The 26,794-nt window shown below is 40.9% G+C and overlaps 1 protein-coding gene across 1 annotated transcript in view; it reads left to right on the top strand.

Moving 5' to 3' along the window:
* Positions 1-18,305, top strand: part of SULF1 (sulfatase 1) — a 193,549-nt gene extending 175,244 nt beyond the window's left edge. The window contains 2 exon segments of the mRNA XM_012463652.3: positions 15,943-16,062; positions 16,065-18,305. Of these exon segments, the coding sequence (XP_012319075.2) occupies positions 15,943-16,062; positions 16,065-16,756 (812 nt within the window). The 3' untranslated portion in view covers positions 16,757-18,305.
* Positions 18,306-26,794: the final 8,489 nt, after the last annotated feature.

Genomic DNA, 26,794 nt, shown 5'->3' on the forward strand with positions numbered 1-26,794 from the left:
AAGTATGTGCCTAGTCACACCTGGGAACTCACTAAACACCCAAATGCAGTGTTTGATGTGGCCTTACCTGCTCCTTGTATCTTATTGGATTGAATGAGAACAGATGCAAAACAAGCCACTGTATGTATAGAAATGCCAGGAAAACTGCTGTCTTCCAATGGGGTTCAACAGTTCAAAGCCCTCCGTTGATGAAATCACTTACGGGGTTTCAGTGCCTTCATTCTTTCAGATTTTGATAGTTTTTAAAAAACTAATTAAAAAGTGTTTTTATCATGAAATTCGATTACAAAATACTTTGAGAGAAATGATAAGGATCAGATCTGAAGAATTTGAAACTCAAAAATCCAACGGAGCATTTTGTAAAATGTATTTTGTACACGATGGTCTAAATAAATGTTTTTAAACTGTCTTCTTTTTGGTGGATTTTCAAAAATTAATTTTCAGACTTATTCAGAGGGTCTTCATAAAGCAGGGGTTTTTTTCCCGTTGCTGTTCAATTTCTTTTGCTTTGCTTTTCTTTCTTTTCTTTTTCCTTTCTTTCTTTTTCCTGTTCCCTGTGCCTGAGGCAGGAGGGGCAGCTGAAATGCCTTGCATATTCACCCTGGTCATTTTCCAATTAGGACAAACTCAGAGGGAGAGACAGCTCAGAAGGTAGCACTTATGACTGAGGAAATAATTTTTGGTTTGATTTGAAAGCAACAACTTCTAAGTGTCTTGCAAAATAGAGAAAAATGAACAGGTTGATGGGTGTTTCTTTTTCCCACTGCATACGAAAGCTGATACTGCCTGCCTTCCTTTGAGGGCCAAGAAGAGCTCCTGGCAGCTGTGGCCATGTGTCCCGAGACTGTGTGGGGCAGACAGTCAGTTCTTGCGGCCTTCCTCTGGCAGGGATGCTTCCTGATCCTTTTGCTTCAAGCCCTCTGGGCTGTTAGACCACACTGAGCTCCACCCTCAGCAGCCACACTCTGACCACATTGTTTTGCTTGTTTTGATTCATCTCCCCCATAGTGACACTGTGTGCCAAAGGTGACTGTGAGTGACATAACCGTGTGTTAGTGCTGTACAGCACTATGATCACGGGGGTGGATGCTGGAGCCCCCAACTAGTTTGAGTTGAAATCCCAGCCTGGCTGGTGGGCATACTTAGAACAGACCCTGGCAGGGGGCAAGCCCCAATAAGTGGTGCACATCATTGGTAAAGAATAAAACAGAATGCAGGACATTTATATGAATGAAATAGTGTGGGAAAGGGAATTTAAGTGGTGTGAATTTTAAAGCGTGTTAATATATGTCATAAGAAAGACAAAAAGGGGGACTGGGCGCGGTGGCTCACGCCTGTAATCCCAGCACTTTGGGAGGCTGAGGCGGGTGGATCACGAGGTCAAGAGATCGAGACCATCCTGGTCAACATGGTGAAACCCCGTCTCTACTAAAAATACAAAAAATTAGCTGGGCATGGTGGCGCGTGCCTGTAATCCCAGCTACTCAGGAGGCTGAGGCAGGAGAATTGCCTGAACCCAGGAGGCGGAGGTTGCGGTGAGCCAAGATCGCGCCATTGCACTCCAGCCTGGGTAACAAGAGCGAAACTCCGTCTCAAAAAAAAAAAAAAGAAAGACAAAAAGGTATTCACCAGCACCACCAATCTCCATCAATCAGTCACAGGCAACCAAGAATTGAGCACGCAAGCCCATCTTCTGAACTGCCTGAACCTCTTGAGAAGAACAAACGAAACCTTCACTGTCCTGCCCTAGGTTACTCTAACAGAGCTTCCCGGGTTCTCTTCTCCCTGTCACTTCTCAGGGACTCTTATCTTATTTTAAACCTGCCTTACTAGCACTGTCGGACTTTTCTGTTTCAGATGCTCAAACAAGAGATGGGGCAGGGGCAGGGTTTGGGGTTAAATGGGCTGGAGGTAAGGTTGGCCGATAAGGTGTTGAGGAGACTTGGGGTGAAGGTCGTTAGGGTGTAGGTCAGAGCCAGCACCACTGCGTGCATGGAGGTGTGTCATGGATTGGCAAGTAGGCTCCAAAATCCAGCCAAAGCTCTGCCATGAGAGCTGGGTAGTGGCAGGGATGACAACAGTGGCCACCCTGGTATGGTTAAGGTCAGACTTGGGTCAGTCTAAGCTGTCAGAGAATGCTCATCATTTTTCTTACCTTTCCAATAGTGATTCTACTCCAAAGGCCTTGCTTCTTATGCTATACAAGAAACTCAAGGGCCAGGCATGGTGGCTCACGCCTGTAATCTCAGCACTTTTGGGAGGCCGAGGTGGGCGGATCATGATCATGAGGTCAGGAGATCGAGACCATCCTGGCCAACATGGCGAAACCCCGTCTCTACTAAAAATACAAAAAAAATAGCTGGTTGTAGTGGCACACACCTATAGTCTCAGCTACTTGGGAGGCTGAGACATCAGGGTTGCTTGAAGCCAAGAGGCGGAGGTTGCAGTGAGAGTGAGACTCCGTCTCAAAAAAAAAAAAAAGAAGAAGAAGAAGAAACTAAAATATAACATGTGCAGAACTCCTTAAGATCCTGCCCAGACTGCAGAGTGAAATGCGGCTTTAATCAGTTTCGATATATAGGGGAAGATAATAGGGAAAAATGAGTCCTCATTCATCCATGCAACAAATAAAGACAGAAAGAACCTAAACGACCACGTCTGTGCCAAACTCCCTCTCCACAGGGAGTGCAGTCTGGTGTTAGAATGCACAGTGCAAAGTGCTTTGACAGGCAATATATGGCGCCATAAGAGCCAGGTGAGGACCCCAGTCCAACTCCGAGGAATCAAAGGAAGCTTTCCAAGGAGTTGGTTTATGCCGCATCCTGAAGACAACACTGGAGTGATCCAAACACAGGATGAAAAAGGAAGTCAGTCCAACCAGAAGGCAAGACTCATTTGGAACTTATGATCAGTTCTGTGATGGTGCAGGGGAGGAGGAGAGAAGGATGAGCTGAAAAGGCAACCAGGCCCTATTTTATGGAGCCTGTTATGTGGAGAATATGATATAATTTATCTTCCAAAGGGGATGTTTTGACCATGGGGGAGGAGGACTAAAAGTAGTTAATTATTTATATTAAGTATTATTTACATTAATTCTATATAAATATTGATATATATTTGTTTACCAATGAACTAGTCAATAGATCTATAAAACAGTCACATTTTAAACTATTTTCTAAATTAAAATGTCAAAAATTCTGGACAAATGCCAAATTGAACAGGATACCAGTACAACAGATACAAACTGGGACCGTCCCAGGCAAACTAAAAATGTGATCACCCTAATTACATGTGACATCAAAGGATGCAATCTCTGTCCTAAAAGCAATAGGCAGACATTCAAGAGCATTAAACCGGGAAAAATAAAATATGAGAGGATTTGGGTTGATCAGATTAGGGGACATAAATAGTTATGAGAATAATTTTGTGAGTCACATTGGTTTGTGGGTCAGTTCTGGCTCTATTGCTTCCCAATTTGAGGACCATTTGCTAACAGTATTACAACACTTATATGGTCCAGGGCTCTCCCGAGTGCTTTCATATATTAATGTATTTAACCCTCTCGATAACTTTGTGAGGTCAGTACTATCATTATCTGTATTTTAAAGATGAGGAAATTAAGCCACAGAGTGACTTAAGTAACTTTCCCAAGATTACACAGCTGATAAATGGTGAAATTCAAACCCCAGGAGTCTGGTTCTAGCTGTGCTGTTCATCTTTACACTATACTGATTTTCTTGGACTATTTATTTAACTTCTTTTATTATGGCTGAATTTTCTCATCTTTAAAAAGATGATAATACATATACATATTAATACACAAGGATTTCATGAGATAGTACCTGAAAAGTAAGCCCTGAATTCATATTATTCTATGATTAATGTTTGATAATAAATTTGAATAGTGAGAGATAAATTGTATCAAACAGCCCTGGAATTTTTTTTTTCTTTTTTGAGGTGGAGTCTTGCTCTGTTGCCCAGGCTGGAGTGCAGTGACATGATCTTGGCTCACTGCAACCTCCATCTCTTGGGTTCAAGCAATTCCCCTGCCTCAGCCTCCCCAGTAGCTGGGACTACAGGCACGCATCACCATGCCTAATTTTTGTATTTTTAGTAGAGATGGGTTTTCACCATGTTGACCAGTCTGGTCTCTAACTCCTGTTCAAGTGATCCTCCCACCTCAGCCTCTCAAAGTGCTAGGATTATAGGCATGAGCCACTATACCTGGTCAAGCCCAGGAATTTGGAAAGACATTTATCTTCACATTAATGGATGATAAAATTGCAGTTTTTAATGCCAATGCTATATTAATAAGGAGAAAAAGTTATGTGCATTTACCAATAAGCAGATATAATCAGCCATTGACCACACACAGGTATTCCTCTATAGATAAATGACATATATTATATTTATTTCTCTTTTTAGACTATCTTTATGGTTGAACATTAATTGACTTTTTTTTTTTTTGAGACAGAATTTTGCTCTTGTTGTCCAGGCTGGAGTGCAGAGGCGTGATCTCGGCTCACTGCAACCTCCACCTCCCAGGTTCAAGCAATTCTCCTGCCTCAGCCTCCTGAGTAGCTGGGATTATAGGTGCCTGCCACCATGCCCAGCTAATTTTTGTATTTTTGGTAGAGACAGGGTTTCACCATGTTGGCCAGGCTGGTCTTGAACTCCTTACCTCAGGTGATCCACCCACCTCGGCTTCCCAAAGTGCTGGGACTACAGATGTGAGCCACCGCTCCCAGCCAATTGGCTTTTATTTGTAAAATAAATAGCTATTCCTGCAGTTTGTCCATAAAATTATGTGAGTTAGAAATTCATGGTCTTCTGGTTGCTCTGCCTATGGAGTAGCCATTCTTTATTCCTTTACTTTCTCAAAAAAAGAAAAAGGAAGAAAGAAAGATATTTTATGCTCTTTTTACTATGGCCAATTCTGATTCTGATTTTGGTGTCCTGCTAGTATCCAAAAGCAAACTGTAAATTTATCAATTGTAATTATGATTAAAAATTAAAATTATAAATTTGTAAATTTTTTTACAGATTGTAAATTTACAATTTGCTTTTGGATACTAGCAGGACACCAAAATCAGAATCTCTGAAATTTCAAAACCTAAATCAAATTCCATTTCAAGCTAAATCATGTTATGTTTCAAGCAGCATGAAAATCACCAAAGATGCCTACCAATTTGGTCCAAATATTGGAAACCCCGTGCCTTCAGAAAAAAAAACAAAAAGCACAGCAAAACATGGAAGGGCTTAGGAGAAAGGAGCAGATATGTTAATACTCTGTTTGGGCTCTTTCCATTGTGAAATACTCTGTTTGGGCTCTTTCCATTGTGAAATTTAAATTAATACCATTAGAAGTGAGACTTGGAAGAGAACAGCAATATTAATTAAAATATCCTGCCAGATAGCAACGAGCAACAAACTATATATAATGCTTTGTGATTTTCTGATCGATCCATTGCTTGCTTCTTGAAACTGCAGACACCTAGCCCAGGGAAATTCATTTGCAACTGAGCACAGGTACCCAGAATCAGGTATAGATGATGCCATGATGAACTGGCTTTCTTCATACAGTTCTGAGGAAACCCAGAGGAACAGCCGGAGAGGCTCTGTGGAGGGGATGATGCTTAATCTTAAAGGCTGAGAGCTGACTGGGATAATGAGGCAGGGAAGAACATTCTAGAAATAAATACAAACAGTGAGGAAGGAGAGCGCTTGGTACATTCAGGACATTGCACTTGTTCCTGTGGCTGGTACAGAGGTGATGTGCCAAAGGGGAAGGGAAGAGGCCAGAGAAGCTGCAGGAGTCAGCCTGTGTCTACAGAAACCATCCCTTCTGCTTCTTATGACACCATTAGCACCTGTTAATTATAACACTGCTCTAGGAAGAGTTAAAATTCCAGGCATGCACCTCTCTTAAGTTACTCATCTGTAGAATATACCATGATGTAATTATGTGGTTAGGTTTTTAAAAGTAAGTAAGTGTCATCCAGAAAGAAATGTGACTTGGCTTGTGACCTAGGTATGTTCTTGAATTTCTCTTAGTGGATTCACAGCTTTTCTGTTTCCAGGGTTGGGGGATAATTATCTGTAACTTGAAATCATCTACATTTATTCTGAAAATTTGCCTGTCAGAACAAGCCTATCTACACCTTTTCTCTCTGAATAAGGAGCTTTCAAATGGCCAGAGAAAAAGATTTCCTTTTGTGAGCTGAAGACTGGCAGAAACCAGGAGACACATGGAAAATTTAAGTTTTAATGTTGAATAAGTATAACTTTCTATTTTGATGTAACTTTACATTTGCAGAAAGGTTGCAAAAATAGTTCCAAGAACTGTTACCCCATTTGCTTCATTGTTTTTTTCTTGTTCTCTCACTCACTTTCTCCAAGTATACACACACACCTTTTTTTTCTGAATCATTTGCAAGTAATTCGCAAACATCATTCCCCTTTATATATTAATGCTTTAGGAGGCATTTCCTAACAACAAAAACACTGTCTTACATAACTGTTATGCATTTATCAAAATCAAGCAATTTACCATTATTACATGCAGTTATCAAATCCATATTCCATATTCAAATGTTAACAATTATCCCAATAATGTCATATTCATTGTTTTTTGCTTTTCTGGCCTGGGATTCAATCCAGAATCACACATTGCAGGAAACTCACCTCTTTCCAGTATCCTTTCATCTGGAACAGTTCCTCAACTTCTCATTATCAGTCATGATACTTTAAAGAGTACACTCCAGTTATTTTGTAAAATGTCCCTTGGGGTTTTTTGTCTGATGTGTCATCAGGATTGAACTGAAGCTGTGGATTTTTGTCAGGAATACCACAGAAGTAATGTTGTACTCTCCAGATAGCTTATCAGGAGCTGCAGGACATCTCTGATTACTTGGCAAAGGTGGTGTGTGCTAGGTGAGGCCACAATAATTGTTTTTCTTTTTTAATTAATAAGTAATTCGTCTACTAGCTTTTAAGGCATTCATGATTCATTTTTGCCTGAGTCATTTGTTGCTACCATGATGGCTGCAAATGGTGATTTCTCACTCTCTGTAATTTCTCTTGCCTTTTTTCCTTTTTTTTTTTTTTCTTTTTTTGAGACAGGATCTTGCTCTGTCACCCAGACTGGAGCACAGTGGTGCAATCTTGGCTCACTGCAGCCTTGACCTCCCAGGCTCAAGGGATCCTGCCACCTCAGCCTCCCACAAGTAGCTGGGATTACCGGTGCATGCCACCACACTCAGCTAATCTTTAAAAAATATATTTTTATAGAGACGAAGTCTCACTATATTGCCCAGGCTAGTCTGAAACTCGTGGGCTCAAGTGATCCCCGCAGCTCTCAGCTTCCCAAAGTGCTGAGATTACAGGCATGAGCCACTGTGTCTAGCTCCATCTGCATTTCTTAGGTAGTATTGTACTGTAAAGAAGAGATTTCCTGGCCAGATGTGGAGGCTCACACCTGTAATCCCAGCACTTTGGAAGGCAGAGGCAGAAGGAATACGTGATTGAGCTCAGAAGTTCGAGACCACCCTGAGCAACAGAACAAGACCTGATCTCTACTAAAAATACAAAATTTAAAATATTACCTGGGCATAGTCCCAGTTACTTAGAGACAGAGGTTTCAATGAGCTGAGATAGCACCACTACATTCCAACCTGGGTGACAGAGCCAGGCCCTGGTTCAAAAATATTTTTTAAAGAAACTTTCCCCCCCTCCTATGTATTTATCTCTATTGGTAGGGACTCAGATTCTCGGTGTATTCCGTGGATATTCTCTCGCTATCATTATTTATTTTGATGATTAAAGTGTCTTAGATTTGTCCCTGCACCTGACTTATGGAAGTACATGGGTACTTTTGAAGCATCCTCATTATTTTTTGAGCACCTCATTGCTTTCTGGCCTAACAACATGTTCCAGATTCATCTTGCATTTTTGCCACTCAACATCTGGAATAAGCCATTTCTCCAAAGAGCCCTAGTTCCTTTTAAAGGTGAGTAATGGCATTTTAACACCAAGATCTGGATTTGAGGTGTATAAAACTGCTGCTGAGGCGTCGTAGCATACAGATCCTTTTGGTGGATAGACCTAAGAGACACACGTGCATGTATCAACATCGATTCAGTTTTTTCTTTCTTTTCTTTTCTTTTCTTTTCTTTTTTAAGAAGGAGTCTTGCTCTGTCTCCCAGACTGGAGTATAGTGCCACGATCTTGGCTCACTGCAACCTCTGCCTTCAGAGTTCAAGTGATTCTCCTGCCTCAGCCTCCTGAGTAGCTGGAATTACAGGCGCTTGCCACCACGCCCAGTTAATTTTTGTATTTTTAGTAGAGACAGGGTTTCACCATGTTGACCAGGCTGGTCTCGAACTCCTGGCCTCAGGTGATTCACCCACCTTGGCCTCCCAGAGTGCTAGGATTACAGGCATGAGACACCTCGCCCAGCCTCAACAGCTTTTCTTATACCTACAGATATGTAGAGATATATCTAATTGAGTGAACTAATACTTCCAACATAATGTTACCCTGCTCCTGATCTCAATTAAAATGCTTTTAGGGTTTCTTTATTAAATAAGAGGCAAGCCTTAGGACTGAGTTATATATACTTTTATCATGTTAAGAAAATAGCCATCAATTCTTTTTTCTTTAAGTGCTTTTATCTTTAATTAGTGTTGAATTTGTCAAAAAGCCTTTTTTTTTAGCATCTATGAAGATGCTCAGATAATTATTCTCTTTAGATAGATTAAATTATTATGATATGTTATATTAATAGATTTGGCAAGAATGAATCCTTACATTCCTGAAATAAATTCCACGGGGTCATCGTGTGTTGCTTTCTTTAATACAATATTGAATTCTGTTCACAAATATTTTATTTAAGATTTTTATATCATATTTTTAAATGATACCAATCTGATTTCATTTTTGTTTTTACTAGCATTATCTTTTAGGTATTATATTAGTTTCTTATTGCTGCTGTAATAAATTACCACTATGCCTTTAAAACAACACAAATTTATTCTCTCATATTTCTAGAGGTCAGAAGTCCTAAATGAATCTTACTGGGCTAAAAGCTTCTGGGGGCTCAAGGCAAGAACGTCCTTGCTTTTTCCAGTTTCTGGCGGCTGCCTGCATTCCTCGTTCATGTCTCTTCCTCCATCTTCAAAAACAAAAATGTAACCAATCTTCTAATCAGTCTCTCCCCCAACCCCCACCTTCCTGTGTTCCTGTGTTTTCTGGGATCACATCTCCTTCTCTAACCCTCCTTCCTACCACCTCCCTTTCTCTTTATAAGGACTCTTGAGATCCCACTGGTCCCATCTGAATACTCCAGGATAGTCCCCCCACCCAGTCTCAGGATCCATGACTTAGGCACATTCACACAGTCCCTTTTGCCAGGTAAAGGAACTTGCCCATAGTTTCCAGGAATTTGAATGTGGACATCTTTGCCAGATGGAGTCCACTATTCTGCCTATCACAGCTATCAGTGTTATACTTGCTCTGTAAAGAGTTTGGAAGTTTTCTTGAGTTGTCTGTCTGCTCTAGAACAGTTTACCTGGATTCTCTTTTCACTGAAGGTTTGGGAAAACTTCTCCTGTGAAAGTATATACACCCGATGCATCTTTGCAGAGTGGTTCTTTAGGCTTTCATTTTCTTCTATGGAAATTGTTCTATTTAAGCTTTCTATCTATATTGGGTTGTTAAACCAAGTTTAACCTAAATCTGCCTCCTCACATATTTTAAGTTCAGCCTAAAGGTTTCCTGTACATCCTGAACAGTAACCTAAATAGAGCTATATACAGACTGTGGCCTACTCTTGTGCCAATCACTGAGTTTTGGCCCATCAAAGGTGGCCAACTGCTCAAACTGTTCAAATAGGCAAACGCTGAGCTTTAACCAATCCGGCTGCTTCTGTACCTCACTTTTGTTTTCTGTATATCGCTTTCTTTTTTCTGTCCATAAATCTTCTTCTACCATGCAGCTTCGTTGGAATCTCTGAGCCTACTGTGGCTTGGGAGGCTGCCAGATTTGCAAATCGTTCTTTGCTCAATTAAACCCTGTTAAACTTAATTCAGCTAAGGTTTTTCTTTCAACAGCGTAAATTTCACCAAACTATTTTCCTGAGCAACTATGTTTCATCTAGGTTTTTGAATTTATTCTCATTGAGGTCTGCAAAGTAGTCTCTTGTTTTGTTTTTGAGATAGAGTTTCCCTCTGTTACCCAGGCTGGAGTATAGTGGCAATCATGGCGCACTGCAGCCTCGACCTCCTGGGTTCAAGCGATCCTCCCACCTCAGCCTTCTGAGTAGCTGGGACTACAGGTGTGCGACACCACACTCAGCTAATTTTTAAATTTTTATTAGAGGTGAGTTCTTGCTATGGTGCCCAGACTGCTCTTAAACCCCAGGGCTCATGCAGTCCTCCCATCTCAGCCTCCCAGAGTGCTGGGATTACAGGCATGAGTCACATCGCTTGTGTTTTTAATTTTGTATATGTCAACGATATTTAAAATATTTACCTATTTACCAGTTTATTATAAAGGACATTATAAGAAACGCAAATGAATAGCCAGACGAAGAGGAACATACGCTAAGGTGCAGAAAACGCAGAAGCTTCTGTCCTTGAGTTTGAAGTGTGCCACCTTCATGGCATGTGGTTGCATTCACCAACTGGAAATCTCTCTAAACCCTGTTACCATTTAAGGATTTTATGGAGGTTCCATTATATAAGCATGATTGATTGCGTCATTGGCCATTGGTGGTTAACTCAATATCCAGGCCCTGTCCCCTCCCTAGAGGTCGGAGGGTTAGACAGTCCCAACTCTCTAACGATGCCAAAGTCTTTCTGATGATCAGCCCAGCTCCCTAGCCATCTCCTCAGCATATGAAAGACACTCTTATCTCCCTGGAGACTGCAAGGGCTTTAGGATCTCTGTCAACTGGGAGTAAACCAAATACATATTTCTTATTATGCCCCAGTCCTCTGGCCATGAATCCCTTAGTAAAAAGATTACAAAAGTGAAAAGATACCGGCACATTCCTAGAGTTTCATTCAGCCACCAATAATTAGTCCAGTCCATCATTCTGTCATATGAAAATACCTCCTAGGGCAAGGCCACTCAGGTTTGCCAGCCTGATCGTGGGTCAGTGTTGGATTATGTCAAGAGTGGCTTAGCAATATATGACCTCACCCTTTCAGGAGTCTGTATAATGGAGCTAAGAGACAATGTCATCTCCTGTTCTGAGCCTTTTTTGAGCTGTTAATGTAATATTGGATTTCTCTCATGACTCATGACATAATCCATTTATTCATTCCTTCAGCCTGTTACTATTCTTCCATCTCTCCATTTATGACCAAACTTTTCCTCCCTTGGAAGAGACATTAGATTCAGCCATTGTGCTGCTCTAGACTTCAGGCAGCAATACTAGTCTAGCAATTACTCTTGCCCAGTCTGCATCAGAGTAAGGTTACATAGGTGCAGAACTAATGAGCTGTTTTTAACTGCCAGGTAATAAATATATCTGCATTCACTGCTAACCCCAATTTTGCCAAATGGGGTGAAGGCACAACCTGCTCTATCAGGCCCTTAGGAATTCTGACATCATTTCAAAGTATAATGAGGGTTTCTTGCTTAGGAAGCATCCCTGCTTCTGACACCAGCAGTTGCATCTCTGCATCAGGGGCAACTGATGAGGTGATGAGGCGATGTGCAGAAGACTTGCATCATCACAGCAGCATCCTCTCCTGCCCCCTCCTTCTATCCCCCTGCAAAGCAGAGAAATCTGTCCAGTGGGGGACCCTCCCTTAGCCCCCCTCATGTTGAGTGTAACGATATGTAAGCCAGCCTTCAATGCTTTTATCTCCCCTCTCTCCCCATTTTAGACAGCAAATGTTTTACTGCCCATTCCTTCCTATTCTTAAGGAACTGTTATTCTAAGGATAATGTGCACCATTATATGTTCATTTGATGTGAGCCATCTTTCCTCACTTTTGGACACTGTGGGCTATAAAATGTGGCCTTTGATCTGAAGAAATGTAACTTGGTGGTCCAAGTTAGTGTAGTATTTTCTGCTCCTATCCTGTAATAATATTTTAAGCATTTGCATCTGCCACTGGGTCTACAAAGCCCAGCCCAGGGTAAGTGTCTATTTCTGTTAGGACCCTTGTCCAGCCTCTCAGGGCTGCTGACATTGGTCGCTCCCACGTAATTCACTTGCCAGCTATGTGCAGGATGCCTACCCCAGGGCAATCTGCCCCATAGCCATCTGCAGTCTCTGGCTCTCTTTTTGGAATTATGTGTCTGAGAGTGCAAGAGGAATAGGTCTAGACTTAGCCCATCTCTGCATGGCTGGAGCACCATCCTCCATGCCCACTCATTTTATGAGCCCCAGTGGCTACCACAAGGGAGTACACCAGAATTCCACTTGATGGTTCCGGTAATATTTCAATACATATTCTTATTAATTTTTGTTCCATTTGATCTGCCTTGGACTGATATCACCTATTGTGTATCTATATATTTCTCATTGCATATTCTATAATTTCTTCTTTATCAAGATAGTTGCTCTTTTCTTTTTCCTTCAGGACTTAGTAAGGTTGCATTTTGGTAGTTGTCTTTGTACTTACACATTTCTAATGCCCTAATCCCTGGGGGGTTTTCTTTCTTCCTTTCTTTCTTTCTTTTCTTTCTTTCTTTCTCACTCTCTCTTTCTTTCTCTCTCTCTCTTTCTTTCTTTTTTTATAGAGACAGAGTTTTACCATGTTGGCCAGGCTGGTCTTGAACTCCTGATCTCAAGTGATTCACCCACCTCAGCCTCCTAAAGTACTGGGATTAGAGGCGTGAGGCACCACACCTGGCCTAAATCCCTGCTATCTTATTTAACCTTTCATTATCTCATTGGACAGTTCTTAATGGCCTTCTTTCACTCCCAACTATGACCTGACTCATACTTAGTGAACTTACTCTCTTTGGTCTGTGCCACCTCTCACATTTTTAGTTGCATTATTTCTACTGTGTTCTATAAAATGCATATATCATTTTTTCACTCTTCTTCTACCTTTATGTTTATCCTAGATCTGATAAGTCTATTAAATGTGCACCCTTGTATTTTTGCTGCAGCTTCCCCAGTGATTTCTTGGACCAAATCACATCCTCTGGAAGATCGCTGATGTTGAGCTGATGTGCACAGTATCCCCCACTTTCTTATGTGTTTCAAACTGTTCCTCTGTTGCCTTGACACTTGAAGGAGAGCTGGACTGGATATAAGATGCTGGGTTCATATTTTAATTTCTGATTTAAGACGGCTTTTCCATCCTCAGATGCTTGATTGAGAACACTTAATTCATGCAGCACTGGCATGCTGTGGTTTTCTGCACTTTATAGTTTATTTTGCCAGGGGCATTTTCTTAAGATGATTTTAAAAATTCTTGGTTTTTTTTTTTACTTTATTTTTGTTGTTGTTGTTGATTTTATTTTTTTAAGTTCCATGGTACATGTGCAGGACATGCAGGTTTGTTACATAGGTAAATGTGTGCCATGGTGGTTCGCTGCACCTATCAACCCATCACCCAGGTGTTAAACCCAACATGCATTAGCTGTTTTCCCTGATGCTCTCTTTCTCCCTCAAACTCCTCAACAGGCCCCAGTGTGTGATGTTCCTCTTCCTATGTCCATATGTTCTCAATGTTCAGTTCCCACTTATAAGTGAGAACATGCAGTGTTTGGTTTTCTGTTCCTGTGTTAGTTTGCTGAGGATAATGGCTTCCAGCTTCATCCATGTCCCTGCAAAGGACATGATCTTGTTCCTTTTCATGGCTGCACAGTATTCCATGGTGTATATGTACCACATTTTCTTTATCCAGTCTATCATTGATGGGCATTTGGGTTGATTCTATGTCTTTGCTATTGTGAATAGTGCTGCAATAAACATATGTGTGCATGTGTGATCATAATAGAATGATTTATATTCCTTTGGGTATATACCCAATAATGGGACTGCTGGGTCAAATGGTATTTCTGGTTCTAAATCTTTGAGGAATCACCACACTGTCTTCCACAATGGTTAAACTAATTTACATTCCCACCAACAGTGTAAAAGCATTCCTGTTTCTCTGCAACCTTGCTAGCATCTGTTTTTTTTTTTTTTTTGACTTTTTAATAATCACCATTAAACATGAGATAGTATCTCATTGTTCTACTTTTTTAATAGTAATTTGATATAGAGTTAGGCTGCTTTTATTTCATGGATATGTAGTATTTACAAGTCTCCTAGCTTGAGAGAATTCTTTTCTGTGAGTGTAACTAAGTATACTTTATCTTTTTATTTTATTATTATTTGGGAGTGAAAGTGAGAGAGATTGTATGTCTTCCAACTTTTCGTATCTCTTTTTTCTTGCAGGACCTGAAATTTCCCACCTTTTGCTTCCTCCTTCTTTTACCACCCAGTTTCCAAAAGCTGTTTCTCCCTTCTCTCTTCCTTTGTGCCCTTTTCTGCCCGAAGCAATGGCTTCCAGACTGCGGCCTCGAATCATACACAGGCATCCCTAAGTCCCATCCTCAGCGTCAGTGGTGCTGTGGCTCACCGGGACTCTTTACAGTATTTTATGCAAAAGACTGACGTTCCTTCCACCAACGGCTTCCAGTGAATCTTTAACTCCACTGACACTTCCCTCTTCTCTCTTCCATATTGTTTTCCCAAGACTTGTGGCCAAAGGGTGACATTCAGCTCTGCTGGAATTTGGTGTTAACTTTTTTTACTTACAGGTGATCTGAAGATTGTAGGATTCTCTGTGTTCCACCTAGACCGAGGGTGTGGGTTTGGTGTAGTTTTACTTATCCTTCTTGCGGATCTGTATGGCTTTATGGATGCTCATTGCACACACCTCTTTCCAAATGGTACTTAGGCACAACTAGAGAACAAGTGCTGTTTTCTGCCGGGTTACAGTCATCCTGGAGATGTGGAAATATCTGAGAGAGAGAAAGCTGGTGCCTTCTTAGCATATAAGAAAGCCACGCAGTTATCTAAGGCACAAATATATCTGGGACATAGAACTTTCAGGGAAGAAATATGATCAAAGAAATAAATCCAGGCATTTGATTTGAAGAACTTAATTGCATTCAGATTTGCTTTTTTGCTGAGTGTCAGAGAATATAAAATGAAAATCTCGTACTAAGCATTGCCTATTACATTCAATACTTTCAAATTTGTCATTCACCCAGTAACCTTATTAGTAGTAATGATTTTATCATACAACTATTTCTTTTTTTTATTATACTTTAAGTTCTGGGGCACATGTGCAGAACATGCAGGTTTGTTACATAGGTATACATGTGCCTTGGTGGTTTGCTGCCTCCATCCCCACGTCATCTACATTTGGTATTTCTTCTAATATTAGCCCACCCCAATCTCCCCACCCCCTGCTATCCCTCCCTTAGCCCCCCACCCCGCAACAGGCCACGGTGTGTGATGTTCCCCTCCCTATGTCCACATGTTCTCATTGTTCAACACCCACTTATGAGTGCGAACATGCAGTGTTTGGTTTTCTGTTCTTGTTACACAACTTTTCTGCACTTGACAGATGAGGAGCAAGGTTCAGAGGGGCTCACTCACATGCTCTTCTGGTTGCAGCGTTGATTTGAATGGGGCCAGGAGTGAAATCCAAATTCCCTGACTGAAAGGACAGTGCCATTTTCAGCACTAACCATGCTTAGTCATACATGTTTTCACAAATGTGATCTTTTTTCCCGAATTTTCTGTTGTTCAATCACTTGTAACCTAAGGCCACTCTGTGATAACAAATGACTAGGGAAAAATGCCTTTGAGTGTCATATTTTTCATTGATTAAATATGTAAAGACAATGTAAGTTGCTTGTCCAGATAAGTAGGAAATCTTTTCTCAACTAATGATTCACCTTCTTCTCTCTTTTCAGAGGACAGTTATGGGATGGATGGGAAGGTTAATCAGCCCCATCTCACGGCAGACATCAACTGGCAAGGCGGAGAGGATCTACACAGTGTGAATGAAAACATCTATGAGTACAGACAAAACTACTTAGTCTGCTGGACTGGGCTAATTACTTGAAGGATGTAGACAGAGTATTTGCACTGCTGAACAGTCACTATGAGCAAAACACGACAAATAAGACTCAAAGTGCTCAAAGTGACGGGTTCCCGGTTGACTCTACTGAGCGCTCTGTGTCCAGGGAGATGGCCTCTGCTGACTCAGATGAAGACCCAAGGCACACGGTTGGGAAAGCACCTCCTTTAACCTTGCCAGCCGACCTTCGAACCCGGCCTTTGAACCGACCAACATTAAGTCCAGAGAGTAAACTTGAATGGAATAATGACATTCCAGAAGTTAATCATTTGAATTCCGAACACTGGAGAAAAACTGAAAAATGGATGGGGCATGAAGGGACCAATCATCTGGAAACCGATTTCAGTGGCGATGGCATGACAGAGCTAGTGCTGAGGCCCAGCCCCAGGCTGCAGCCCACTGGCAGGCACTCAAAAGCACTTCCCCAGGATGGTGGCCCCGGAGAGGACATTTTTGAAGATCAGCTGTATCTTCCTGTGCGTTCCGATAGAATTTCAGTTCCTCAAATGTTCACCATGGCCACCACAGAACATCCAGGTAATTCCAGCATAGTGGGGAAGACGCTGACCAAGCTGGAGAAGAATCACGAAAAGGAGAAGTCACAGCATCTAGAAGGCAGCGCCTCCTCTCCACTCTCCTCTGATTAGATGAAATTGCTACCTTACCCTAAACACAGTATTTCTTTTTTAGTGTTTTTATTTGTAGACTTAATAGAGGTCATCATAGCCACCAACATTCCAAGCTACCCTGGGTACCTTTGTGCAGGAGAAGACAGTGTGCATGTGAGCAAGCAGCGTGCACGCGGCGACTCATCGTCATCATTTACTATCTGCCAAGAGTGGAAAGAAAGGCTGGGGATATTTTGGTTGGTTTGGTTTTGATTTTTTGTCTGTTTGTTTGTTTTGTACTAAAACAGTATTATCTTTTGAATCACGTAGGGACATAAGTATACACATGTTATCCAATCAAGAGGCTAGAACGGTGCCTATCTGAGTGTCTAAAACTTGACAGCCCTGGTAAATCTTTCAACACACTTCCACTGCCTGCGTAAGGAAGTTTTGATTCATTTTTAAACCACTGGAATTTTTCGATGCCATCATTTTTAGTTCAATGATTTTGCACTTTGAGATTAAAATGCCATGTCTATTTGATTCGTCTTATTTTTTATTTTTACAGGCTTCTCAGTCTCACTGTTGGCTGTCATTGTGACAAAGTAAAATAAACCCCCAAGGACGACATACAGTATGGGTCACGTATTGTTTGACATTAAGCTTTTGCCAGAAAATGTTGCGTGTGTTTTACCTCGACTTGCTAAAATTGATTAGCAGAAAGGCATGGCTAATAATGCTGGTGGTGAAATAAATAAATAAGTAAACAAAATGAAGACTGCCTGCTCTCTCTGTGCCTAGACTCAACTTGTGCACCATATCTTTAAGATTTATATATTGTGGGTTATTTGATCTTTTATTTTCATCTTTATTTGGTTTCCTTAGCATGGCTAAGAAGCTTAAATGTTGACAAAACATGGTTAGTTTTGAATTTAAACCAGGAACAATAAAATAAAATCATGAATGTTCCACAATTTCAATATAAGGAAGTGAATTTCTTGATATTGTGTTCTATGATTATTTGTAAGGTCTTCACCAAGTTCTGATATCTTTTAAAGATGTAGTTCAAAATTGCTTTTGAAAATCTGTATTCTTGAAAATATTATTGTTGTGTATTAGATTTTTAAAAACCAGCTAAAGGATTACCTCACTGAGTCATCAGTACCCTCTTATTCAGCTTCCCAAGAAGATGTGCTTCTGCTTAGCTTAAGAGTGGTTTTCTTCTTGTTTTTAGTTAATTCAAGCACTTAGATAAATTATGTTTTCTTTTAGTGTTTAAGGTAAACTCTTTTAAAGAAAATTTAATATGTTATAGTTGAATCTTTTTGGTAATTTTAAATCTTCATCATCGACTCTGTACATATGTTCAAATTAACTGCTTACCTGATGTGCGTATCATCAGTGGGATGACAGAACAAACATATTTATGGTCAAGAAAGATGTGCTTTGTAAAAATATTTCAAACTATTAGGGAGCATACTGTGTTTTTTTAATCATGTATAATATTCCATGATACTTTTATAGAACAATTCTGGCTTCAGGAAAGCCTAGAAGCAATATTTCTTCAAATAAAAGGTGTTTAAAATTTTTTCTGTTTCAGAGAAATGAACTTAACCAAGTTTTTGTGGTGCACGCATTCCTTGCAAGTAAAATTGAGTCCTGATCTCTATTCACATGATTGAATACTAGCCAAACTTATAAAACTGAGCTGAAATCAGTGTATTATAGAACATTCTCAGCTTAATGACTTCACCACAGATTTACCTCATTGCTGTCTCAAGGGAGGCAGCAGAGGCATCGTGGAGGTGGCTTTCCTGGCAGGCAACCGAGATGGTCACAAAGGGCCTGCACTTGGTTTAATGCTCTGATGTCACCACCTTGAAATCCTCACTAATTTTTTAATAAGGGGCCCCACATTTTCATTTTCCACGGGGGCCCCGCAAATTAGGTCACTGGTCCTGAGCAGCAAAACGGAATTTTTTAAAACCAAGGGAACAGACCCACCAAAGGCAGGCGGGGGGGTTTCTTCGGGAACCATGAACTTGGGTGGAAACACCTGTCAAGATCTCGAGTTTTCTCATTCACAAATTCCATATGCTTCCTTCTGTCTGTTATAAATCTCCTGAAGAAATGTAGCCTTCAGGTTGAGGGGCTAACAGTCTGTGAAATGTCCAGAGAGCAGAAGGTTAAAAATAGAAGGAGAAAAAAAGGAAAGCAAAGAGTCAGGGCACCTACCAATCTAACCCTTGGAGAATTGAGGAATCCAAGTTTTCATCAAGAGAACAGAGCCTAAGGCAACAGCATTGTCATTCAAAGGCACGTCTTGGTGCCTTGCTCCTTGTTCCTTTCTGTAAAATGTGCCTGGGCCAAATATTGCTGTCCCGGAGAAAAATTCATTTTAGTTCAATTCAATAGCTGTGAATAGAGTACCTACTATGTAGTAAGGGCATGAAAGAGACCCTATGTCTCCCAGAGCTGCTTATCAGATCTTGAAAGGCCCTTAAAGACTGATTGCCCAGCTAGCCTCATTTGATCTGTGAGGAAGCTGAGACTCAGAAGAGATGAGTGACTTCTCCAGATGTAGAAGAAGAAGACATCTCTCAGAAGCCAGCCCTCGCCACTTTCTCCATTTAAACTCATATGCACACACACAAGCACACAAGCATGCACCCCCCCCCACACACACACACACACACACTTACCAGATCCGGGAAGAGAGAGGCCATCGTGAGGCCCCATCTGCAAGGACTAGTGGAAAGAACCAGCAACATGAAATTCAAGAAGACCCAAATTAACTTCAAACACTCATTTTTACTATTTCTGTGAGCTTCAAAAATCACACAAATCTCTCTAAAAACAGCTTTCTCAACTGCAAAATAAGAGATTTGGGTCAAGGATGGCAAATACATAGCATGTGTGATTTCTTTTCCCAAAATGTCCCTAGGGAAGACATGGCTAATCCAACAGGACGCTTGACCCTTAAGCTAGAGCACTGGTGGCCTCACAGGCCTTTTCAACACAGCCAACCACATCTCCAGCCAGCCCTGCTGCTGAATAAGATTGGTGTGTGAGACAAAAACCAATTGTCCCTGCACAAACCAGATCATTTCTGAGACCCTCCTGGCCTTTTAAAAATAACCAAACAAACCTATGATCGTCAGTATGTGCAGTTTTTTGGTTCCAAGAGAAGGAATGAGTACTTTATACTCCAACCCTTTGCCAAATATATCTCAATATGTTGGTTTCTTTTTTTTTTTTTAAGTGTTTTAAATACTTATTTTTTGAGCTTTTTAAAAATCCTCCATTCCCCAAATGAGTCCGATTCTGCCTGATATTTCTGAAATGTATTTAACAGGAAACAAAGATCTTCAGTTGATAATTAAATTAGGTATTAAGGAGGGCAGTTAATACCTGGATATGCCCTACCAGCTGGGGCTTTTAGGCCCCCAGGGCACATAGAAGCTGCTGTGAAAGCTTCTTCGGCAGTCCCCAATCCCCTTTCCCACCTCCTGCCTCTCTGAACTCCGGGGACATCCCACACTCTCTGCCTGGGGAGTCTTCTACCACCTTGGCTCAGATCTCAGCCTCCTGCTCAGGAGCCTTCAGTGCTTCCCAATGCCCTCGGTGTTCTGGACTCTAAGCCAGAAGAAACCCAGCGTCCCACCCCGCTCCTGCCCCCGCTCCGCCTCACCTGTCTCAGCTGCTCCTGGGTTAGCGCCGCCTTCCCAGGCAGGAACTTTCTCTCACTTCTCATCTCCTCTCCTGTTTATAGTATCTTCCCTCCAGCCCCACCTCCACCTGGAGAAGTCTTGTCCACCCCTTAATTCCCCTATCAGCTCAAAATTTTCCTTTTCCTTTTGCGTACACCTTCCTGGACTCCCGACCCCTGGAAGTATTATCTGCCCTACTTGACACTCTCCCCTGTAAGAAAGCGCTGATGTTGTACCGAGTCTGCGGCCAATGGGAGGACAATCCAGTGATTGTCACCTCACCCTTCCCACACTTATCACCTCACCCTTCCCCACTGCTGGCCAAGACACTGACCCTCAGGTGGTCATCGCTGGTTGTGGTCGAGTTAACCCGCCTTTCTCCCAGCGGTGATGCTGACACGGAGGACGGGCCAGCACAGTACCTTGGGCCCTGTAGTGACCCCACTGCTGTATGAAGTAAGTAGAGAGAACGACTTTTAAAAATCACATTTTCTCTGTTGAGACTACAGAATCCCTGACCCTCATGTTGGGGGAAGCACTACAGAGAGATAGGGGACAGAGGAACCCGAACTATTTCTCTCTTCGGCTGGCGAAGGTATTTCCTTCTGTCTGAATTTCCTGGTCCCCATATCAGTGGGTCTCCTTCCGGGACTCAGGTACAGAATCTGCATCCGTCACCCGCCTCCCCATTCCTTCCCCCACGTTTCCCCACTTTCCAACCCCAACAGGGCGGGTGACTCAGAACCAGAGCGGAACCAACCCAAGCTCTAGTAAGTTTCAGCAGGTGAGAAGTCATGGACCGACCCTGCCACCCTAATCTGTCTCCCCATTACTGAGAGCACCTGGTCAAGCCCAAGAACCAGGAGACCCGAGATTAGCATGTGATTTCCGTAATGACCACAAGATGGCAGTCTAGTGCAACTAAAGACATCTTTGTTTGGCTCCAGGCCGTACCCGCGAAGTGGCTACTTTGATTTCCAAAGCAGCAGCGCGCCTCTCAGTGCTACCGTTTTGACGAGGACACATCTAGAACAACTTGATCCATGGCAGGCTTGCCCTTTCTTCAGTGCTTAGGATCTTAGCCATTCCAGCAGGCGAAAGAACGGTTTTTGCTTACTACTGCTTTATGTTGGTATTTTAAATTGGAACTGCATCAAACTTTGACGTTTCAATTCAAAAGTGAGCACTGAATATCGATCTCCCTGCTTTCCAAAGTCTCTGCGCAATTAAAAATGTTTTTTAGCTGCCACACGCTGAAGCAGCCAAGGCCATGTCTGCCTAGCTGGCAATTTTACAAAGAAGGGCAGAACTGGACGCTTTTTAACAGCTCTTAAAACTGAGGTTGTACCAAGTCTGGTGCCAAAGCAAGGAAGGCAAGTGACCATGTTCATAACCCTTCCCCCTTCTCATTTCTTAAAAAGAAGCATTTTCTAATGTGCCTATTTTTAAAGCCTAATTTAAGAATTTTAGCAGAAATCCTTTTGCCTAACTCATAGACACATAATTGAGCAGAAGATGGTAGATTCAGGAAGGGGTAACTATTTGCTGTTTGCATAAAAACCTGCCTTGATGAATGCAGAAAGCCATGGAAGGAAGTAAGGACTTACCGGAAGTCAGCACTGACGTCTATACTCCCCTCCCCCAATAACTCATGTAGCTTAGGCCACTGCGACCCTTTAGGTGAGCAGTGGGGTAACGGAATGAAAAACAGAAATCAGTTACGCTGCTTCCCACCTAGAAAGTGCTCAAGGCGGGACTCTCTAAATACCCACATTGTGCTTCAGTCTGTGGGTCACGACTCCCTTACCTCCTTCCACCTCTCACCCCAAAGTTTTAGATGCCAGTGTGTTTAGAAAACTCCGCTGTTAGTGAGGAGAGACCTCCAAATCCAGTGTTTTTTCTTTTCCTCCCTAAGTGAAATCTGAGATCAAGTTCTTCTTAACTTTTAAGTTCAGGAGTACATATGCAGGTTTCTTACCCTTGGCTCACAGCACTGGCTTCTGGGCCACTTTAGCGATGAATTAGTTTGCTATTCAGTAGCCAACTAGGAGATAGGAGGAGGGGGTTTTTAAGGGCTTTGTTGATCAAGTTTTGATATTCACTTCTTTGGAAATTATTCCTTTTTATGCTTCAGATTTTGCCTTTACTCACCAGTTTTTAGAATAATGAGTTGGACTTCTTTGGAAAATATTTTTAACCTATCAAAGTCAACCATGTGGCAAAGAATTATACCCACTGAATTCTTACCATTTACTCCTGTATATTTTCGGGACCTCAGGCCGTTAGGCAGAGCCATGAGACTAGTTAAGGCCAATGAAATGGGAGAATAGACACATGGCACTCTCAGACTGAGAAAGAGAAAAGCTCTTTTGCCATTCTCTGGGCACTTCCTTTATTTGCCCCAGCAGCCAAGATTAACCTTGAAAGTTCCAGGTGTTGCCGCTTCAAGATGGTGGAGGCTCTGTCAGCCTGGATCCCTGAAAGACTATGTGGAACAGAGCCATAATAGATACATAAGTAAATGAGAAACAGACCTGTGTGTGAAGCCACTGAGATTAGAGAGTTAGCATGTTATATAAGTATAATGTAACAAATCACATTCAAGGTAAGTAGCTCTATGTTCTCAAAGTCTGTTTTGAATTTGAATAGATAAGTGATGAATTACTTTAAATTATTCTCTTTGGAGACTCAATTAAAAAACATGACATTGCTCTTAAAAGTATACTCCTAGAACTTTCTGCTTCGAGGTAGAGTTAACAGTTAGGTAAGGAGTTAATTTTGTGGGAGAGATGGACAGTTGCATTGGCCTCATTGCTTTATCTCTTCAAACAACAAAGTTCTAGAAACAATTTCATTTCAGTCCAACACACTTTATTCATTTTTAACTTTTTTCCTTAATTTTCAATGATCAAGTATTCAAGATGCTGTAAACCAAGATTTATTAGTACATTGACAATAGATTTCATTAAACACAAGGAAATTATACATCTTTTAAATTACCCTAAGAAGTTTCCAAATAAATATCATTTTAAAAATCACAAAATCAAACTTCTTTATGCAACAATGCAAAACAGCCTTTCATCACAAACACACGTTACACAATACACACACACACACACACACACACACACACACACCACGCTCCACTAAGAACCTAATGCCAGTTTCGCTGACACAGTATTACATTTCTTTTAACAAAAGAGTCAGAGTCTAATCTGTCTGTTTCATGATTCTAAATTAACACGTGGGGTTTGGGGTAGAGGTATGTATTTTAAGAACAATGCCCACTATTTGGTACTACTCTTACCAATTATCAATTACCAGTCGCCAATAATTGGTACTAGTCTTACTAATTATTCTTATTTTTTAATTCTAGATACAAACTTTAAACCTCTTTTGTTCACCCCTTTGGTGTAACATGTCCCTGCAATTCCCTTCATTTTCAATAATCTTTTCTCCTTCAATTTTAGCATGTAATGACAGGATACCAGAAAAGATAACACCTTCAAAACCCCAATGTTAAAAAATACCTTACATGGGTGTCAGCTTTTTGGAGAAGAAATAAGAAAAGATTATCTGAAATATTTTTTCTACTTCTCTCTGAAATTATTTTTAGCATCTGATTATTCTTGCTAAAATAAATATCAAAAGCACTGAGTTTTCCATAGAAAAGTATTCTCCCTTACATGCTTCATTTTTGCAGCATAGAGTTCATGGATTAACTGTTGAAATGAGAGTAATGGGTGCTTGTTTTCTGGAAAATTCTTCAAATTTCCAAACACAAAGTACATGCAGCCCCTTAGCAGTGAAATACTGTGAATTCAGTGGCGCTTTTTAGTGGTGAACATGCATCATTAAATATTTTTTAGCACCAAGGCATTTTTTTAATGTTGCCAAAGCAAATGCCTAAGGAGGGTTTTTTTGTTGTTGTTTTTTTTTTTTTTTTACTTTTGTCATATTTGACCCTTCCTAGGGCTGAATAAAAATGAAGTCTTTAAAATAAAACCTCCTCAAACATACATAGATCTGATTCTAATGCAAAAAGAAGTTTGGGACAGATACAGTCAGCAGCATCCCAAAAGGTGAAGAAGAGAAAAAGACAAAAAGATAAAGTGCAGGAGGTAACTAACTTCGTCTGCCAGCCATGGCACTCTCTTACTACGGAGGAGGAAACACGGATGTGTGGAAAGGCTACCCACCGGTCTGTGTAACAGAGAACGAGAAACCCTGCAGTTTAGGCAATTCTGGGATTAGACAGTATTTTGGTATCTATCTGCTACTTAGAATGCTCACTATGCACCTCTATATCGATAGTTATATTCATGTGCTGTGCCATCTCTGATGTTTTAAGAACATACACAATCACAAAATATGATTGGCTACCCCCCGGGGTTTGGGCTTGCCTCCTGCTCCTGGGTGCGCTAGGGAATTCCCTTCAGCTCTATCCACACTCTAAAGCTTCTCTTCAGTACATGCACAATTTCTACAAAACAGGGCCAAAAAGAAACTTTCTGGCTCCAAGTCCACCAAAGAACGCGAGCTGGAATTGTGGACTGAAGACGAATTTTTCTGGTGGTTGGTGAACATGGAGGACTGCCATGACATCCATGAGGCCTTACTCAAGGTAGCTAACTCCCCCTTCTCTGAAGGCTGACATTTCCAAGTGCACGCCACTAAAGGTAACAATGTCACAGCGACTAACGGGAACAATCGGGATCAGTGGTTTGATATGTATTTTGTATGTGTTCATTTAAAACCCTCATTACGAATCTTAAAACTCATTTTCATCAAAAAACTAATAGAAATGTTAATATTCTGAAAGAAAGAAAAAAAACCATCATACACCTGAAATCCCCAAAGCTCAGATTCAACAAATCTAAACTATCTTTCTTCATAATGTTTCATTTCAGAAACTCTGCCAAGACCTGGTGTTAACACGAAGACTGGATTTGTTCTGTATTAAATATGAACTATAAATAAATATTTGAGGTATGTTATGACAACTTTAATATAACACTTAGCTAGATAAATGTAAATTTACCTTGAAAATCTAGTTAAACATTAAATTTTGGTATTTCCTACAGATGTTTCCTAGAGTTTTTTTTTTTATTTACACAAAAAAACCTCTCTACTCTTCAGAAACAGTAATGCACCCAAAAAATGAAATGCTTTAACCTTATACTATTTTACAGCCACACCTTGTCTTTGTTAACCAAAAGCTATTGTATGCATTCTGGAGTGTAAAAAATGAATAATGGAGTGAAATAAATCTCTGTCTGAATCCTGACTTTGCCATTCTGTACAATCCTAAATGAGTTCTTTTACCTCTGTGAGACTTGTTTCATATCTGTTTTATAAAAAAAATAATAAAATCGGCCAGGCGTGGTGACTTACGCCTATAATCCCAGCACTTTGGGAGGCCGAGACGGTGGATCACTTGAAGTCAGGAGTTCAAGACTAGCCTGGCCAACACAGTGAAACCCCTTCTCTAACAAAAACAGAAAAAAAATTAGCTGGGTGTGGTGGCACACACCTGTCATCCCAGTTACACAGGAGGCTGAGGCAGGAGAATCGCTTGAACCCAGGAGGTGGAGGTTGCAGTGAGCTGAGATTGCACCACTGCACTCCAGCCTGGGTGGCAGAGCAAGTCTCTGTCTCAAAAAATAAAAAGCAAATCTTTGCAAGGTAATTAAGAGAATTAAAATGGATGATGTATATTAAGTGCTTGACAAAATGCTCTAAAATCGTCAACACTCAGCAAATGCTAAATTGTTTCCTGTGTGTTTCTCCTTTCTCTCCATCCCAACACCTTGATTCTGAATGACTTTTGAATATTTTCAAGAATTAAATCCACCTATAAAGCATAAGGATGTCATGCTAATGAAAATAACCAAAGAATATGCCCCGACCACCCTTCTAACCTCCTGGGAGTTTCTAAATTAATAGGCTGAACTCATGGATATTGTATTTGCATATTAAAGCTAAATAATATATGAATTTACAGTTTATAAAGGAACAAGATGACCATTTCCAAAACAAGTAATTTGAACCTAAGCTCATGGAGAGTCTTCATGAAAACTTCTAATAGGAGCTGTGACCATAAAGTAACGTAATCAATTTATTAACAAGCATATAAGACCCTATATATACAATTAAATGGTATCATCTACAAAATAGTCACTTCAATTGACTATGTCATATTCCATTGACGCTACCATAGCCCCAAGTGTTTTCAGCACAACTCTTAATTGGTACATATTCCAAAACTTCATTTTCTCATGATTTTTACTACTTAGTCTACATTTGCCAACAACACATGAATGAAATACCTGCTATTTATAAGGAGCAGATACTTGAGGAGGGACAA

This window comes from Aotus nancymaae, unplaced genomic scaffold, assembly GCF_030222135.1.
Source record: "Aotus nancymaae isolate 86718 unplaced genomic scaffold, 86718_ANA_hifiasm-v0.15.2.pri h1tg000036l, whole genome shotgun sequence".
NCBI classification, from domain to species: Eukaryota; Metazoa; Chordata; class Mammalia; order Primates; family Aotidae; genus Aotus; species Aotus nancymaae.